Source organism: Camellia sinensis, chromosome 6 (assembly GCF_055761805.1).
Source record: "Camellia sinensis isolate YWXY chromosome 6, ASM5576180v1, whole genome shotgun sequence".
NCBI lineage: Eukaryota > Viridiplantae > Streptophyta > Magnoliopsida > Ericales > Theaceae > Camellia > Camellia sinensis.
This window is the reverse complement of record NC_138966.1, coordinates 198,901,531-198,921,406: the sequence shown is the minus strand read 5'-3', so window position 1 is coordinate 198,921,406 and position 19,876 is coordinate 198,901,531. Positions and strand designations below refer to the sequence as shown.

The following is a 19,876-nucleotide window of genomic DNA, read 5'->3' as shown; positions in this document are numbered from 1 at the left end:
CTTTTCTAAAGCCCACTTGAGGGTGGCGAAACCTGCATTTTAGCCTACTTGCGAGTAGCAAACCATTTTCAAAAAAAACATGCAATGTTTTGTTCTAATTTAGGCGATTTGGTCTATATTTGTTTGCTCTGCGCATAACATAGTAATTCTAGGCTAATAACCGGAATAGGAACACATAATGCTTTCAAAACAAGATATCACGGTTAGTATAGGATCTTTGATCGGGCGAGAGGGGGTGCTCATAGCTGACCTTCCCCAATCATACCCAAGTTCCTAAGCCGAGGCAACTTTGGTGATGACGGACACGTGGCCTTTGGCACCGAGTCAGGGTTTCCTAAATTTCCCAAAATAAAATATTTAAGTGGCGACTCTGTATCTGGCAAAGCAGTCCATGTTTGGCACTTCTTTTCTAAAAATCTATTTTTCTCAAAACAATTTGCCGGATTTGGACTCTTTGGTTTAGATTAAGAATCGTGACAATTCGAGAGTCCGAACTGTAGTGAGCCCAAAGTGAACAGAACGGGACTCATCCTCCCGGGGCGTTCGGGGACGTCTACAGATATGCCCAGAGTACATTGGGTAATTCGTCTACCCACTTGCCTTTTGCTGCCTGCAGCCTCTTCTTTATTCCATCCAAAATTACTTTGTTGGATGCTTCTGCTTGTCCATTGCTTTGTGGAAAGCTTGGGGTTGAAAAGTAGTTTTTGATCTTGAACTTGGCACAAAAGTTCTTAATTAGCTTGCTGTCAAATTGAGTTCCATTGTCTGCAACAATTGCTCTCGTCCCAAATCTGGTAATGATGTTTCTCCATATAAAGTTCTTGGCATCCACATCTCGGATCTTGGCAAGAAGTTCTGCTTCTATCCATTTTGTGAAGTAATCTGTTGCTACCAGCAAGTATTTTCTTTGTCCAGTTGCTTGGGATAATTGCCCAATGAGATCCATGCCCCATTGGGCAAATGGCCAAGGACTAGATACAGGGTTCAGGTCAGCAGCTGGCTGGTGTATCAAAGGTGCAAACCTTTGGCATTGTTCACACTTCTTCACGTAAGCTTCTGCATCTTTCTGCATGTAAGGCCATCAATACCCCTGGGTAATGGCCCTGTGAGCTAGTGATCTGCCCCCAGCGTGGCTTCCGCAAATTCCTTCATGGATTTCATATAAAAATTCTTCAACCTGCAAAGGGTGCACGTACCTTAAAAGGGGTCCAGTGAAGGATCTTCTGTAGAGGTGTCCCTCTGCTGTTAGACTGAATCTTTCCGACTTCAATCTGATCTTGTGTGCCTCCTTGCGGTCGTCTGGCAGTTTTTCTTCTTTTAGGAACGCAACAATTGCATCCATCTAGCTTGGTCCCATGTCTATGCACATTGCTTCATGTTCTGCGGTTGCTGGTTCAATGCTCGGGCCCGACAGGTAGTCAATCATTATTATTCTTGTTTTTCCAAGTTGTACTGCACTAGCTAAGTTGGCCAACGCATCAGCGTGGCTATTATCATCTCGGCTTACCTGAAGTAGTCGGCAGTTCTAAAACAAGGCTGACAATCTGATGACTTCCTTTGCGTAGGCCGACATTCGTTCATCTCAGACTGCAAACTCGCCTGTTGTCTTGTGAATCACAAAAAATTATTACCTCATCTGCATGCACGGTTGCTGCCAACTTCAGTCCTGCAATGAGTGCTTCATACTCTGCTTCATTGTTTGAGGCCTTGAACCCCAGGTGAATTGACTGTTCTAGTACCTGCCCATCTGGGGATATTAATACTACTCCTGCACCCGCTCCTTGTCAGTTTGAACTCCCATCAACAAACAGTCGAAAGGAGTCACTGATGTAAATGTTGCAGATTCTGAGTTTGTCCTCTCTCCTTTGTTCTTTTGCCTTTGGCTGTGCTTCTCCTTGTTTAGTTGGATATCGCTCATCCTGGCTCGACGGAGCCCGATGTTTGATGGATTCTGGTGTGAACTCGGCCACGAAGTCGGCCAGAACTTGGCCTTTGATTGCTGTTCTTGGCCTGTATTCTAGGTCATACTAGCCTAGGGTGACTGCCCACCTGGCTATTCTTCCTATCAAGTCTCCTTGTTGTAGTAAAGACTTCAAGGGGTGCTCTGTTAACACCACAATTTTGTGGGCCTAGAAATAATGGTTCAACTTCTTTGAAGCCATTACTAAAGCTAGTGCCAATTTTTCTAAGGGTAGATACCTTGTTTCTACATCGGGTAGGGTTTTACTTACATAGTAAATAGCCCTTTGCTCCACTTTTTCTTCTCGGATTAGTACTGCACTTATCACATGTTCTGAAATGGCTAAGTGCAGAAACAGCTCCTCCCCAGGTTCTAGATTTGAAAGAACTGGAGCTGTGGTCAAGTACTTCTTTAGATCGGCCAAAGCAGCTTCACATTCTTCGGTCCACAGGAAATCTGTGGCTTTCTTCACCAAGTTGAAGAAAGGTCTGCACTTGTCTAAGCTTCTGCTGATGAATCTATTCAGGGCTGCGGCCCTTCCAGTTAGCATCTGTACCTGTTTTGCCGACGTCGGGCTCTTCAACTCTAGGATGGCCTTGATCTGATCCGGGCTGGCCTCGATGCCCCTTCTAGTCACCAGCTATCCTAAAAACTTACCAGATCCAACTCTAAATGCACACTTTGATGCATTGAGTCGGAGCCGATATGTTTTAAGGATTTCAAAGACTACTTTTAGATCGGCGAGATGACCCTCAGGCTCCTTAGCTTTGACGACCATGTCGTCGATGTAGACTTCTACTGTTCGGCCGATCAAGTGTTTGAACATTTTTGTTACCAGCCTTTGGTAAGTTGCTCTTGCGTTTTTCAACCCGAAAGGCATTACTCTGTAACAGTACAGGCCTTTTGGGGTGATGACTGCGGTTTTTTCTTCGTCTGGGGGGTACATGGCGATCTGGTGGTACCCCCTGTAGGCGTCTAGAAAACTCATTCTTCCATGCCCTGAAGTGGCATCTACTAGTTGGTCAATCTTGGGCAGGGAAAAGCTGTCTTTGGGACAGGCTTTGTTGAGGCTGGTAAAGTCTACGCAAACCCTCTATTTATCGTTCTTCTTCTTCTTCACCACCACTGTGTTGGATAGCCATGTCGGGTAGTGAACTTCTCGAATGGCCCTGGCCTCTAGAAGTCTGTCTACTTCTTCTTCTACTACTTCGACGTGCATCAACGTCGGTCTTCTAGCTCGTTGAATTACAGGTTTTGACGACCTGTCGATATTCAGTTTGTGGCAAGTGACCTCAAGGTCAATGCCAGGCATTTCGTAAAGTGTCCAAGCAAACACCTCAATATTGGCTCTCAGAAAAGCTTCCAACTCTTTTTCCTCTTCTTCGGCTAAGCCTGAGCCGAGAAGAAAGAAGTATTCTTCATCCCAATCGTGGACGAGGATTTTCTTCAGTGCCTCTTCACTCTTCTCGGCTGGCTCCTTGCCGACGTCTTGTAGGACTTCCACGTCCTCATCTTCAATTTCTGCCTTTTTTGGCTCTCATATGCTGCAAGTTGATTTCATTGCTGCCATGGAATAGTTTTTCGCCTGCAGCTGATCGCCTCTGACTTCCTTTATCCCATGCTCTGTTGGGAATCGCAATAGTTGATGCAACATTGAGGGAACTGCCCCCATTACATGCAACCATAGTCTTCCCAAGATGATGTTGTAAGGGGAAGGTGTGTCGATGATGGTAAATTCTGTCTTGATCTTCCTGGTGCCTGCCTGCACCTCCAAGCTTACTATTCCCAGTGGCCATGTCGGAGTTCCATTGAACCCAACCATTGGGCCACTGGATTGTTCCATATTATCTGGGTGAAGGTCGAGCTCTTTGTAACATCGGACGTACATGATGTCACAAGAGCTGCCTTGGTCAATCAAGATGCGTTTCACTTGGCACTCCCCAACCTGGAGGGATACTACCAAGGCATCATTGTGCGGGTGCTGGACCATCTGTAGGTCAGCTTCAATAAAGGTTATCATTGGTCCCTAGCGCTCTTCTGCCCGATGTCTTTTCTCTCCGACTTGGTAGACATGTTGTAGGTGTTTCACTTTTTGGGTTTTCCCCCTAATTTCGTTCTCGTTGACCTTCGAATGGATCACATTGACTACTCGAGGTCCTCCTGCCTGAGGTTGTGGTGCTGGGGGAGGTGGAGCCGCGGCCGCTTGAGGCAATCTTGCATGCTCTTCCCTTGTTCTGGTCTCATCGACAAGGTCTCTCAGATGTCCTCGTCTCACAAGGTCTTCCAAATATGTTTTCAAGGCTCTACAACCCTAAGTTGTATGCCCATCTTCATTATGGTAGGCACAATGTCTGCCAATGTTTCTTCCCATAAACTCCCTTGGAGTCCTCTTTGGCGTTCTAAAATACGGATGGTTCCGAATTTGATCCAGGACTTTGGGAATTGAGATTCGGAACACAGTTGTTACTGCTTGGGTGGCCCTTAGTTCTGCCTCTTGCCTGCTCGTTCCATTGTTACCTCGGCCTCGCTTCGGCGAGCCGTTTCCTTTCTCTTGTCTTACTTCCCTGGTTCCCGACATGTCTTCTTCGGCTCTGGCGTACTTCTCGATTCTCGCCATGAGCTCCTCCATACTTTTTGGCAGTGTTTTTGCCAAAGACTTTCATAGTGGACAGTTGTCTTTCAAGCCGTTCTTGAAAGATACGACTGCCACCTCTTGATTGCATTCGGGTATTCGATTGAACACCTCATAATATCTTTTTGCATAAGCCCTAAGGCCTTCATCCTTGCTGATCTTCAGAGCCATCAATGCGTCCACCCTTAATGGCTGTAGCTTGTTTTTCACAAACCTGGCCACAAATATCTCGGCCAGGCCTTCCCAAGTCTTCACGCTTCCCTTCGGTAGTTTGTGGAACCAATATGATGCAACCTCCCGGAAGGATGAGGGGAACACTTTGTAGAGCAACGGCTCGTTCCCACTATACAATGCCATTGAATTCAAATATAGTCCAACGTGGAAGTTGGGGTTAACTTTCCGGCAATGCCATTGAAACCTCGGCATACTGAATCTTTTCGGCACCTCAAACCTGTCTAATTCTACCGAGAATGTTGTCCTCGGCTTATCCGGGGAGGTTACCTCGGCGTCGGCATTCTGTTGCTTCCTCTTGATGTAATCTCTTAAGTCTTCTTAGCTACGCCCAGGAGCTCGTCTATCTTTCGACTTCAGGGTTGGTTTGGGATGTTCTAAAAAAGTACACTTTTTGACTTATTGGCTTATATGGGTTGGGTTTGATGTGATGTGTTAGAGAGGTGATGTGATTTAAATAAGATGATGTGACTTAAATAGGATAGTGACTTTTTGACTTTTTGTATTATTTAGAAGATGCCAAACTTGGCCTCAGTCTTTTCGGTATACTACTCTCGGCCTCGTGGTGAGCCCTTTTCGACCCTTCTTCATGAGTTGTGTCGAAGAACAGTGCTTGCCCCTAAACATACTGATGTCCTCTGGGGTCTGCTTCCTTTGTGTGATGCGTCCTCCGTGTTTCTTCTCTTCTTGATCCTCTTTGTCCGACCTCCCTAGAAGGTCGGTGAGAGTGTCTTTCGTTTCCATTGTGCTGAGGGGCTATGGGGATTGTTTTCTAACCTCCCTTCTGTGTATTGGCCGCTGGAATCAGCCTGTCCTGCAGCGGGAATGGTGGCTGCATGACGTTATTTTGCTTCATGAAATTGACGACCGACTGTAGGTCTGCCAATTTGTTTGCCATCTCTTTTACCTCTTCGTCCCTCCGTAGGCACCTATCTTTCCAAACCTGGAGGTCGTCTTCGTTGTAATACCTGCTTTGATCAGGTTTTTTTGGTGCGTCGCTAGTCTGGCCAACGTCTTTCGCTCCGTGATTTTGTTCATGAGTTTCTGCGTTTGACCTTTCTCCTTCGCCATCAAGGTCAATAGGTCTCCCACTCTCAGTAGGAGTGTCGTTCCCATTCTTTTCCTTCTGTCCGTTACTGGCCATCTATTCTACTTTCGTTCCCACAGTCGGCGCCAAATTGTGTGAGTGATTTTCCGATCACACTGCCCCATTCAGTATTCAGCTGGAGAACACTGGCAAAATAGATGACACCTGGCTAACTTGTAACAGAAAGAGAAGATTCCGGCGGTGGTTTTGACTACCCGGGGGCACTCCGACGATCAAGTCAGTATATCTCTCAAAGATAATCAATAATGCTAAACTCAATACTCAAAGCACAAAATTGCGTACCTTAGACCCACGGGGGTGCCTCTCTTTTATGGTTACCTCAATCCTAATCCCAATAAAAGCCTAACTTTTATGGATTCCTGTTTAGTACTTACTTTGGACTCCCTCAGAGATAAAGATAAACTCCCTAAGAGCTTTATCCTTATCTTGGCTAAGTCTTCTCTTTATTCTAGGACTCTTGTCCCTTATCTGCTTTTCTCGGACTCCGATATCTTCAGAAACAACCTCGGCTTTACCCGAGATAACCTCGGCGTCATGACCCTGCCACGTGGCACCTTGGCTGACATGTCGGCATCACCTTGTCACATGTCGGTACTCAAAAATATATCCCCACACCTACTACGCTTATTCTTTCTTTATTCAAATGAATTGAGTTCTTGTTTCACATATTCTTTCATTACTAAATTATTCTTTTCTAAATAAATCAATTTCTTACTTGGCTTCTTAATCAATTATTACTAAGTCAATGACTTATTCTTTAACCAACTAATTTATGTTGATTGGTAGTTTATTAATCTTGTTGAGTCATAATTCTTGCCTAAGAATGCTTGGAAGTGAAAGAGAATGGAAATTGAAATATGAAACTACTTTTCAAAATTTTCTGAAACAGGACTCTTCGCTCGAGCCAACATTGGTCGCTCGAGCGGACCCCTTGGTCTACAAAAATACTGGTTGTTTGCATTCTACACTCGAGCGACAACTTCTTTGCTCGAGCGATGATGACAAATTCTGAATTTTCCAAAATGTTGTTTAAACTTAAAAACACATTACCAAGACTCCAAATTCATGTATGACTCACTCGAATATGCAAAAACATTCCCAATTCATATATTTAAAGTTAATTCCATGATTTTAATTTAAATTTAAACCTTGGGTTTCATGTTTAAAAATCATCTTTCAATTTTTTCTTTGTTTAATGAAACTTAAAGTTGAATTTATAAAGCCCTTCCAAAAATATTTGAATGTATGAAATTTAAATCAAAAATCAAACTAATTTTTGATTCTCAAATATAAATTATAATTTATTTCCATATTTGTCCAAATTTAAATTTCATTCATTTTCTTCATGTCAAGCCCAATTTCAAATCCACAAATTCTAAAACATGAATTGATCTTCTAAAACTCTTAAAAATTCATGATGCATGTACAATTGAAACTCAATTTCATGTTAAGACAACTAAATTCAAACCCAAAATAATTAATTTCTAAATTAATTTCCATAAATTTGAATCTAACTCCTTTGCATGGATCAAATCTTAAATAAATCCTTATTGCATGTAATTTATGGAGCTTAATTTAAGAGCAACTCCAACTGCGCTCTTCATTTTTCACTGGCTAAAGTACAAAAAAGATAAGCTCTTTATTTTACCTAAGTACTTTAGCTATTGTGTGTTCCAATCATACTCTTTATTTTAACTAGTCATTTAAATAAACTTAACCAATTTTTAAAATAAAAAACATTATATATCACTGTTGACATAGTTGCTGAGGTGGCATTTATAATAATATAATTTTTAACATATTTTAAAATAATGTTAGTTATTGTTTGTTAAAATATATAGTGCATAATTTATTTATTTTTAATCAGCAAAAAAGGAAGTTTTATTGATGATAATAGCATACAATACATATGAGATTTCATCGATAAAGGAGGAGAATGCACAAAGCTTAATCATGAGCAAGCACAACTACAAAGGTTGGAGAGGAACCAACATAAGCCAAAAGAAGAGGAGAAAAAATTAAGAGGTTCAGACCTACATTGTTACAGCATGTTGCTATTGCTACAGCATGTTGTTGCCACAATGCACCAACGCTATTATCATTTCAAAAACATAGTGACACAAAACTCCAAAGTGAATTTTCCATTACTCAAGCAATTCTTATCACAACCACCCAAGGCTATTCTAACAAAATACACCAAGGCACACTGCAACATATCAAGAACCAAGGCCAGACCAAAGCAAAGCCCAGACCCAAACACACCAGACCCTGCCACAAAGCTATTGCTGCTCTGCTGTTACTGTTCTAACCCAGGCGCCTTCTAACCTGATGCATATTGTATATCAAGTCATTGACACAAATGGAAGCTTATCAAAATTAAGAATTGAAATAACACAAATTAACCCTGTAAAATAATTAAGTAGTTCAGCAAGTATGAAGAGATAGAAAATGCAGAGAGTACATAGTTGAAACTTGTAAATAACTAACACTTTAACAAGCATTCACCTTTGTAATTAAACTACTAGTAGTTCACGCATTCATTCATTTCAATTCCAACATTGTTCAAACAAACGATAACTAGTTCCAAAATAAACTAATAGAAACAAAATTCTACTTGCAAGGGGAAATATTCACCAATAATCTAAGTCAAAAACATAGTTCGAAATAACTAAATTCCTTTTCGGAGAATTTCCATTTGGCGGCGATGAATATATTCGGCTTGCAATGGGAGGATCCCACTCGTATCTATAGACATTATTCTTTCTTCCTCCTTTAGTTGTTCCATTTGCATCTTCTTTCTCGTTCTGAATCCTTTCTTTTTCATTATCAATCTTTTTTTGCTCTTGTAAATAGGACCTTTCATACATTTCTATTTTCTTCTCACTCATTTTGCTTTTATCTTCCTTTAACTCTTCTAACAATATCATAATAGGCGACCCTCGTTGATCATTTCCATGATCTTTGCCATTTTTTTTATTCAGACGATCCTTTTCAGCCTTCCTACCCAGTGCTCTTTCCAAGTCTACGTAGTTATCATTCGAGGCATTGTTGTCTCATAAATTGATTGAATTCATTATAGGAGAACAAATGTCGGGAGTCACTGCTTTGTTTGTTTTTTGTTTCTTCAGGTTATATTTCTTTCGCCATTTTGGTTGATCCCTTAACTCATTCCAACAATGTTCAAATGGAAATGACGATTTATACAATTCTTTATACAATTTCTTCGCATCACAAATCTGAAAATATATAAAATAACATTAATTATCATGTAACCAAACAACGACTACAATAATAAGTATAAAAAAATTAATGGCATTGATACCTTATCTTTTTCAGTAAGACCACTTTGATTCAACTTTCGGATTTGGGCAAAGTACCCACAGAACTTATTCGCGGCAAGTTGAATCGCTAACCAGCGATTCATTAGAGAAGTTTGACTACGAGTAGATGAAAAAGTTTTATACTGGTGGATATACTCCCAGACTCTTAGCTAATATGCCTTTGATTTTTGTTTATTTCCTTGCACTAGATCTAAGCTAATGTTAAGCCAAGCAATTATGATCATAGCGTCGTCTTCTGTAGTGAAGTTGTCACCTCGATGTGATTTCGTGGTGGTGTTTATTTGAGGGGGGATTACAGAAGATTGCCCCCCTTGGTCAAGAGGTTGATCTACAAATTCGTAGTTGGTGCCATCGTTTGTCAAGTTGGTGTAATAAGCATTTTGTTGATGATCCATCTACAGATAATACCATAAACATTTTTTGAATTCTTAAAACTCAAAAATAAAACATTACAATGTAGTAATTTATGTAAACACAAGACTAAATGAAAAAGAAAAGCAAAAGAACAAGCTAAATTGAATTAGTTACATTCATCCAAAATAAATTGAATCAATCACATTCATCCAAAACAAACCACCTTCAACAGTATTAAAAAACCCAAAGAAAATTGTTGTTCCATTAAGGAGGTTAAGAAATGGTCATTCCATTCCAATATATCTTTATTTCAATGAACCAAACACAACCTCAAAGTTACAATATCTTCACGAGAGGGAATCATTCTAATCAAATAATGACCCCTGTTAATGCATTCAAGTTGATTATTAGTGTCATTCAAGTGGTTGCATTGGGCTCATCCATATCTCTTTTCCACCAGTAGCTCTATTTACACACAACATAATTTTAAAGGAATTAAGATTATGCAAAAAAAGATTACACTATAGATAAAATTACACATGCATATCAAGATTTTACAATAGTTGGCCAGCAACAATAAACTTTTCTAATCCATCAATTGAAACGAAAATTATTAGTTACCTTTCAAACATACAAAACAAATTAAAAAAGTGACCAAACACATTGCTGAACCAAAATAACAACCAAATCAAACCAACATGATAATAAAATAAATAAATAAAATCCTATACCTCCTATTAAATTGAATATATTTTCCCTTTTCAATATCTTTTTAAATTGAATAAAATGTTACTTTTGCTGGAAACAAAAAAAATCAGAGATCGAATAGATTTTGGGTATTTAGAAAGTAGAACAAATCATCATCAAACAATTTCTACCAAAATCTATGAATTTCCAAAGCCATCAGATGCTATCACTGTTGTGGTTTGACAATATATATTTCTGATTTCATAAATTAATCTAGTCGAAGAGGGTTGCAGGGAGGGAAATGGGGTTTTAGCAGAGGGGTTTGGGAAAAGGATTTCACATGTAGAAGATGTCAGAAGATGGGTTCTAGTGGCATGGAGTGAAGGAGTTGTATAGAGAGAAAAAGAAAGGTTAAAGATAGGTTTTGAAATAGGGTTTTGTAGGTAGGGATGTGGGGACTTGAAGAGGGAAAAAAGGGAGAGAAATGACTTTGCCAACCATGGAGGAGGAGAGAGAGATAGATTGAGAATGATACATACCTTGATGAAGGAAAGAAATGCAGAGATGGAGTTGCCCAACGATTTTGCGGGAAAAGACTACAGTTGTATTATTTGAAGAGCTTCTTGTGCTCTTTGAATGTAGCCAGCGGGTAAGGGTGATGGTAAAATACCTAGCCTTTCGACCAGCCTATTAGAGGGCCCAAAATGGATTGAGGTTGGTTAAAATGCTTAACAAGCCTATTTTATCCAATTCTTTGGAGTTGCTCTAATAATAACTTTTCAAATTAAATTTAAAATAATTAATTTCTAATTTAACTTCATAAACTTGATCTTAGCTCCAATTCTTCATTTTCTTGCCAATCTCCTAGCAAACATTGAATATATGTAATTCAAATAAAACTAACTAATTTACTATATACCAAAATTTGTTTAAATTAAATAAGACTCTTAAATTACATTACATGCTTGGGTTACTAATCAAAATCAAAATTCATATTTTCGTGAACTCGTGGTTGTCAAAACTTTTCTTCAAAACATGAAATGGATCATCTTAAATTCTTCAAAACCCATGATGCATGTATAAAACACTTACCAAAATCCAACCAATTCTATTTCTTCTTGATTTTCAAAACATAAAATTAAACATGCGAGCCATAATTTTTTTTTGAAAACATACAAGATATATATATATATACACTCTTATGTTATGCAAGATCTTCAAAACCAAGTTCAAAATGATGAAACTTGAGACATGCAACCATAGATGTGAACTTAGTTTACTATTCATCATCTTCTTGACATTTCTTAACAAATTTCATGTAATTAATCCCAATTACTTCATGAATTCAGCCCTTAGCTGATTCATTTACAAGAACTAAGGATTAAAATCTTACCTAAAGTCTTTAGCTTGAAGAGTTTTAGCCAAATTTTCAGCTTCTCCTACAATCCTCCTTCTCTTGAAAATTTGGAACTCACTCTCTCTGTTGGGATCGGGGATCCCGCCCAAGACTTTCCAGAAATTATACCAAGTAGAAAAACACACCCACACAGAAGGAGACACCATATTTAACGTGGTTCGGCCTTAAAGCCTACGTCCACGGGAGAGTAACCGGTTATCACTATAACAATGGAGAGATTACAGAAAGATTATAATAGGAGAGGAGCTCACACTCTCCTCACTCACCCACTCACCCGTCTCCCTCTCTCACACCGAGAGAGACGGTCTCTCCACCTCACATCTCTCACTCTCTTCTCTCTTGGTTCTCTCTCTCAATTTCAACCCTCCCCTCAACCTCTATTTATACACCAATGAGGGAGAGCCTCATTGGTCACCACCTACCCTCTTCCACTCTCTAATGGGGTTGGTAGAGTGGGAGAGCCACTTCCATTGGGTGGAGAAAGTGGGTTCTCCAATGGGAGCTCACATGGGATGATCCAACAAAGCCAACACTCTCTACAGTTGGTCTCTCTCTCTCTAAAGTGAGCTCTCAGCACAGCTAAATAAACAACTCATCTATAACTCACCAACACATATCACTTACACACACCACACATCTTCACACCACACTAGCACACGTGCACTCTTCTTTGAATTCCAACACATCACTCATACACACACACAAATTTCTCAATACACTCACACCTATTTATACCCCCAATTCTAATTTAGTCCATAATTCAATTTTATGATTAAGATTAAGTTACTTAAATGACACTTAGTTTTAATAAATCTTGATTAACACATAATTAATTAATTATAACTAATCTCAAATCCCACATAGTTTAATTAGTCTATTATGACTTCCATTAGAGCCTAATTAATTATATTTAATTTTATGAATCTGAATTTGAATAAGATTTTTAGTCGAACTTCCAAAAAGCTCCAAATGATAGATTAAACTTATTTCTATTTTCAATTTTGGTTTCTTAGATCATTAAGGTCTTCAATTTCAAATTAAACTTCAAAATCTTCGCCAATAAATTACATATTCAATTGAACACCTCATGAATAAATTTAATTCATAATAATCTTAATTTCTAATTCATATAACTTAATTAACTTCAATTCAGACCCAATTAATCAAATCTCAATTTTATAAATCTGAATCGAATATTTAATTGAACTCCTATATGGTCGGATACTCAAACTTAAAATAATTCAATTCACCATTTGTACTATCTTGAGTTATTTAGGCTTTCAATTTCTAATTCTAAATTAAATCATCAATAGAATCAAATACGAATCAATCTCCATAATTTTCATAAATCTCAGATTAAATTAGAATAATTGGCAATTAAAATTTAAATCTCCTTAATTAATTAACTTCTAATCATTTTTTGTGATGGAGTCATTACAGTTGGCATCTTGATTCCTTGTATTGCTTTGATTTGATCCGGATTTGCCTCAATTCCTCTGTAAGTCACCATGTATCCTAAGAACTTCCTTGTTCCTAGCTTGAAAGTGCATTTCGAGGCATTGAGGCGAAGCTGATGGGTTTTTAGGATGTTGAAAACTTCTCTCAGATCCGTGAGGTGATTTGAAACAAGCTTGCTATTTATTACCATATCATCTATGTAGGCTTTCATAGTTTGGTCAATAGTTTGGTCAAGCTGCTCCTTGAATATTCGAGTTACCATACGTTGGTACATTGTTCCGGCATTCTTAAGGCTGAACGTTATTACTCTATAGCAGTAGGTGTCTCTTGGAGTAATAAATGATGTCTTTTCTTAATCTGGGCCGAACAGTGGTATCTGGTAATAGTCGCTGTAAGCGTCCAGAAAGCTTATACGCACATGCCCTGCTGTTGAGTCTACCAATTGGTCTATGTGAGGCAAAGGGAAACTGTCTTTTGGACAGGCTTTATTGAGGCAAGTAAAGTCAACGTAGACTCTCCATTTTCTGTTCTTCTTTTTTACTACGATTGTGTTGGACAACCATTGTAGGTACTGAATTTCTCGGATTGCCCCCGTCGTCAGGAGCTTGTCGACCTCCACAATTACTGCTTTGGTGTGCTCAACTGAAGGTCTTCTGCTTTTCTGCACAATAGGCCGAGTGGAAGGATTGACGTTGAGTTTATGGCAAGCAAATTCTGGATTAAACCCCGGAGTATCATATGCTGACAATGCGAATACCTCCATATTTTCCTCAACAAATCTAGCAGCTGAAGTTTCTCATCAGTGCCTTGCGAGGTACCGATAAGGAAGTATTTTTTCGGGTCATCTTCCTTCACTAAAACTTTCTCCAAATTGTCTATTATCTTCTCAGCTGGGGTTCTCCCGACATCCTCCAGAACTAGCTGCTCTACTACTTCAACTGTCTGAACTTGATTGCAAAGCTGTTTAGCCTTCATGGCTGCCATGAAATAATGTTTTGATGTGACTTGGTCCCCTGAGATTTGCTTTACTCTGTGTTCCGTCGGGAAGCGGATGAGCTAGTGGTAGGTTGAGGGGACTATTTCTATTTGATGAAGCCAAGGCCGACCGAGTATAACATTGTAAGGAGACGGCGTGTTAATAACTATGAATTCTATTTGAAGGGTCTTTGTCCCAGCCATTACTGGCAACACTATCCTATCAAATGGCCATTCAAGTTATGAATTAAAGCCAACTAACAGAGCTGCCGTTGGGGTAAGGTGTTGCTCACAGAGACCGAGCTTCATGAACAAGTTGTAATAAAATATATTTGTTGTGCAACCTTGATCTACCAAAAATCGTTTCACGCCAAATCGTTTCTCAATTCTCACAGTTATAATCAATGCGTCGATATGTGGGTATTGAATGCCTCCAAATCATTCTTAGTAAATAAAACAGTACATAAGGGGTTCTTAGGTATTGTTCGTTTCTTTTTTGGCACTGCTCCCACTGACATGACTTGCTAAATCTGCACAAATTTTGCAATTTCCTCTTGAAGTGTCTTTTCACGCTCGTGACTAGTTGTGCCATGAATTACATTTATTTCCAATCGAGGTGGATGCTCGACGTTCGATTCTAGTAGGGGGTTCCCCAGTTCGGCCACTACTTTATCCGGATCAATATAGCCTTGGAGGTGCCTAACAGCTACCAAATCCTCCAGGTGTTGCTTCAATGCTCTGCAATTTTGAGTCATATGCCCTCTATCTTGATGATAGGTGCATCTGAGCTTTTGGTTGTGCCGAGCTAGGTCTCCTAGCATCTTTGGCGGCCAAGTAAAGAACGACTCTCTCTTGATTTTTTCCATAATACAATAGATAGGTTCTTTAAAGACTATAACAACTGCTTTATGAGATTTAAATTTGTCTACTTCATTCACTGTGAGTCCTCGAGGTTCCCCTTGGTCTGCTTTTCTTTTGTTCCCCAGAGTTGTCTGTTCAACCGATGTTACCTCGATGGGAATCTGATCATCTCCGAGGCGAGCGTACTGCTCAATCCGGGCGCGTAAGTCCTTCAGTGCTGTGGTAGGGCGCTTGGTAAGTGATTATCTCAACTTGCTCTCTGAATGCAGACCGTGTTTAAAAGACATTACAACCATCTGTTCACTGTAAACATTTTCGTCCAAATCATTATGCTCTTCTCAATACCTTATAGCATGATTACGTAATGTTTCCTTTTATTCCTTTCGGAGGCCGAACAAGGTGTCTGACTTTTTCAGGATTTTTGTGTTGGAAACGAATCTGGCCAGGAACTCTTCAGAGAGATGCTTCTAGTCGTAAATCGATCTAGCGGGGAGACGATCGCATCATTGGAGTTCGAACTCTCCCAAGCTAGATGGAAAGACTTGGCACATCAACGCCTCGTCTTGGCTACACAAGGACATCATCAACTTATAATGGCTGATATGTGTTAGTGGGTTTGATTTTCCATCGTATGACGTGAATTTTGGTGGAGTGAACTTCTTGGAGGGTCTCATAGCTTTGATTTCCAAAGAGAAAGGAGAGGAGACGAGAGGAGACGAGTCGATCTGGTGCTCGGTGGACTTTCTGATGGACAATACGGTCAAGTTGTTAAGCCTGATGATCTCGTCGTTGCTCATTTTATCTGTTGCCGACCAACCAAGTGCGGAGATCTTGAGGAGGATACTTTGTCTGCTGGCTGGCCGTTTTCTGCCTCTTAGCCCTTCGCCGACGTGAACTACGGGTGTGGTTGCTCGCTGCTTCACTTTACACTGGGATTGGCCGACTTTGCTGCCTAGATTCATTTCTAGGGACCTTCTTTACCGATAGCTCTCGGGATGGGCTTTTCTGGCGCAGACGAGAGGGTTCTGCGTCAGTCCTCTTCTGATTTGCCCATCATCCTTTTGAGCTGTGCTTTCAATTCCTGTATCTCCATTCCAATGGAATCAATGATACAATCTCTATAATCTTTCTCCAACAGAAAATGGTGGGAAGAACCACCAGCAAAGGGTTGTCGATGCTCAATAGATTCGGGAGTCTGGTTGTTGTTTCCGGTCTATTCCTCCAGAACTGTCGATAGCGCCAGGCCTTTATCCTTCGTCTTCTCCGTTTGTGGAGTCAATGTCGAGGGTAGGATATCCTCAATTCCTATCGTCAGAATCAAATGCAAAACTCAGAGATTATGGGTCTACGTTCACCGCACCAATTGTGCATATCGAATACCGCACTAGATAATTGTGGACCACAGTTCCGCACCTGATTGGACTATCTAAGAACTGAGACCCTAAAACTATGAGCACCGTTAGAGCTGCCCCGCTGGAGTTGGCCAGATAACCCCTCTGGTGTGAGAGTCAGCGATCGGAGAAAATGAAATATGCTCTCTAAGTGTAGAGAGTAATGTTTAAGTGAGTATGGTTCAACTTTTTTTATTACCTTCAATGTGAAGTCTTTGTAGTTTATATAGAACTTCTTACTTATTTCCCAAGATGGTTTCATGAAGTTTCGGTGTTGCCAGGCTTCTTTTAGCATTGCTCAAGGTAGGGGACCACCTGGTAGTTGACAGACCTCATTTCCTTGATCAATCATTTCTGTGATTATAAGGAGAGGAGATCAGTTGAGTTGGTAGCTTGCACATACATGCATTCACCGCTTCCACGTTTCTCTGAGAGGTTCCCGCAGCTTGGTACCATTGTACCTCGGCTCAGCCTTTTGTGAGACTACTTATAGAGATGGGCTGGCTCCTTTAGATATCTTGGTGTGGGCTCGACCCACTTTGGTTTTTGGTGATGGGTTCAGCCCATCAATTTGATCTAGAGATTGTGTACTGCAGCTCGGTCCAGCCCAGCGTCACGGCTGGACTGACCTTTCCACTGCGAGTTGAGCCCAAGTGCTTGAGGACTTGTGCTGACTGTTAACCATGGAATTAGGCTTAATTGCTTGCCCACATATTTATCTGACTCACTTGGACTTAGGTTTAATGGATTAGATCAACCCAAGACTAAGATCCAACCCGTTTATATTTTGCCCCTTCAGTAACTAAAATTTATCTCCATTGATTTGCAAGTGTTTGCCCTCACAAATGGAGATATTTTGTAATTTTTATTAATATTGTTTGCCCATTAGAATGAACAAAGCATATAATTGTGTGAAGAAAAATAAATAAATAATGAATAGGAAAATAAACAAATGAAACAAAAAATAGTCTTTGTATACACAATGGTCATGTTTGTTTACCCACATTAGGGGATTGGATTGGTATTACTGTGAATCTTATCTACAATTTGTTTGGGATTAGCTGTGTGAGGGACTTAGGTCTCGTTTGGGAACCCTCTATTTTAATTAAAAAGTCAAAAAGTTACTAAATTAGCTAAAAAGCCAACAACCTATACCAAAAAGTCAAAGATTCTCTTTTCTCTTTACTTTTTGCACATCTTTTTGTAAAAAGTCAAAAAGTCATCCCAAACATACTAGTTTTTTTTAGCTCATATTTTAGCCAAATAGCTAAAAAGTTACTAAATTAGTCTGTTTCTAAACGAGGACTTAGTAACCTCTCAGTAAGGAAATTAGTTTGGTTGAGTATTAGATGCGATTAAAAAAATAATGAACAGGTTGAATTTATTTTATATAAAAAAATTAATTAATTTTATTTTTTTATCAAATGCACTTATTTATTCTAATATAAAAATAATTTATTTATTTATTTTATATAAAAATAATTTAATAATTTTATCATCAATCATCTTTACACTATCATCAAAATAAACATATTTTTATTTAATATTTTCATTAACAATCTGTTCATTAATTATTTTTTCACCAGCAATTAACAATTTCATCCAACTTGACAAAAACAAACGTGGCCAAGGAGACTACAAGTCCATAATTGGCCGCCCACGAAAGCAAGAAACTTGCAAACTACCCGCTCTCCAGTTACATGCCACGTGTACTAATCTACGACAAGGGCTGCTTTAGAAACTGTCACGTGTACGCATCACGGGATCCTCAGTGAGACAAAGTCGGCAGAATGTTCACACTTTTAACACGACTCAACGTTGTTTCAAGCCGTCGAGTGACTGCGACTGTAAAAAGGTTTGAATAATCAAATTTTTTCCCTCTTATCTCTCTCACCTCGGTGTCTGAACCCGTGACCGCTGCTGAGTTAACTCATCCCTTCCACCGCACTCGATGTCCTCACTCGTTCCGACCATCCCAGACGACGGCGAAACAGCGGAACCTTTTCTGTTCATGCCGATTATCCTCTTCAGCGACAGTAAACGAGTCGCCGGCGACTTCCACCCCTGACTCGCAGGCGAACTCGGTCCTAACTCGTCCTCCGACTCGGTCCTTCTCGGCACCTCTATCTCCACTCCCACTACCTTCCTGCGATCACCCAACGACGTTGACGACGAACCCATGGACTCACCTTCTTCGTGGTTGCACATGGGGCAGAACCCAGAACTCGAACCGGGTTCGATCTCAGCTGGTTCATCATCACCCACAGAAACAACCACGTCGGGTTTGTTTTCCGGCGGCGGGTCGGCCGGAGATCGGCAGAGCGGACAAGTGGAGTGGGAGTGAAACCACATGTCGATGCAATCGATGTGGAAGCTGTGGTTGCATTTGGGTAAGAGACGGCCTTTCTCGTTCTCTTGGAATTCGGATAAGCACACGGCGCATTCTAGCGATTCGGGGTGGGTCTCGGCGGAGTAGACGAAGACGGGGAGGGAGCTTAGGATATGGGCGTCGAGGCCGCGAGAGGCGGATGTGACGGTGAGGGAGTTGGGTTCGAGGGTGAAGATGAGGTGGTTGCGGCGGCGGAGTTGGCGACGCCGCGAGCGGAGGAGGTAGAAGCGGGCGTAGATGTGGAGGCAGATGAGAAAGATGACTACAGCGAACAGAATTAGAATTGCGCTGAGCATGACTTTGCCAGTTAGTGCATAGCCCTCTGTTGTTGTGTAAGGCCGTGCTGGCTCGTGTTCCGTCATATCGTTGTTGCTACTATCCATTAGTACCATTTGATGTTTCACAGAGAGAGAGAGAGAATGAAGTTGTGTTGTGGAAACTGGAGAGACAGGGGGGGTTTGTGTTTGAGGAGGAATGAGAGGGAAGGTTCTGGGTTATAGAGGAGGGGACTTGGAGAGAAAAGAAGAGGAAGGTTCTTGATGGTTTCAGGGTATGTTGTGGGTTAGGTTTACTTTATAGTCATAGTAGTACTACTATGGTCTCACAATCTACCACGGTTGACGCGGGATTGCTGAAATGCCAAAGGACTTGGGGGCAATATAAATAACTAATATTTTATAATATTATAATTAATGAAAAAAATAAATAAGTGGTAAGTATAAACCTATGTTATTCCGGAAATAATGTATAATTTTCGGACTTCTTCTCCCAGTCCAATTCGATGAGCAATTATTCACACTGCCACGTCATATATAGATCTCAAGTCATCCATGTGGGCCACTTCGGTTGATTATCAATTGAATTGAGAAGTTAAATTTTTTTTTTTCTTTCAAATAATTAGTTGTTCAAATCAATTTTTATGTTACGGTGCTGAAATTAATTGCTAGCCCAATATTTGATGATTGGTTAGAGGGATTCAAACTTAAGATTTGGGCAAATTACATATACTCTCTTGAGATTTAGTTAAATTACAAATATTTTTTCTGAAGTTTGAGAAATTACAAATTTTCTC

At 40.2% G+C, this 19,876-nt stretch overlaps 1 protein-coding gene and 1 long non-coding RNA gene across 2 annotated transcripts; both read right to left on the bottom strand.

Moving 5' to 3' along the window:
• Positions 1 to 9,779: 9,779 nt before the first annotated feature.
• LOC114298890 (uncharacterized) lies at positions 9,780 to 11,795 on the bottom strand. Its single transcript, XR_003642133.2, has 2 exons — positions 11,707 to 11,795; positions 9,780 to 10,091 (listed from the first exon to the last, which is right to left on the bottom strand). It is a non-coding gene; the product is annotated as an uncharacterized LOC114298890 (long non-coding RNA).
• Positions 11,796 to 17,936: 6,141 nt separating this feature from the next.
• LOC114298886 (RING-H2 finger protein ATL2) lies at positions 17,937 to 19,586 on the bottom strand. The gene has a single exon (XM_028243539.2). It carries the CDS (start codon positions 19,194 to 19,196, stop codon positions 18,306 to 18,308), a length of 891 nt encoding a protein of 296 aa, XP_028099340.2. The 5' UTR covers positions 19,197 to 19,586; the 3' UTR covers positions 17,937 to 18,305.
• Between the last annotated feature and the right edge of the window lie 290 nt (positions 19,587 to 19,876).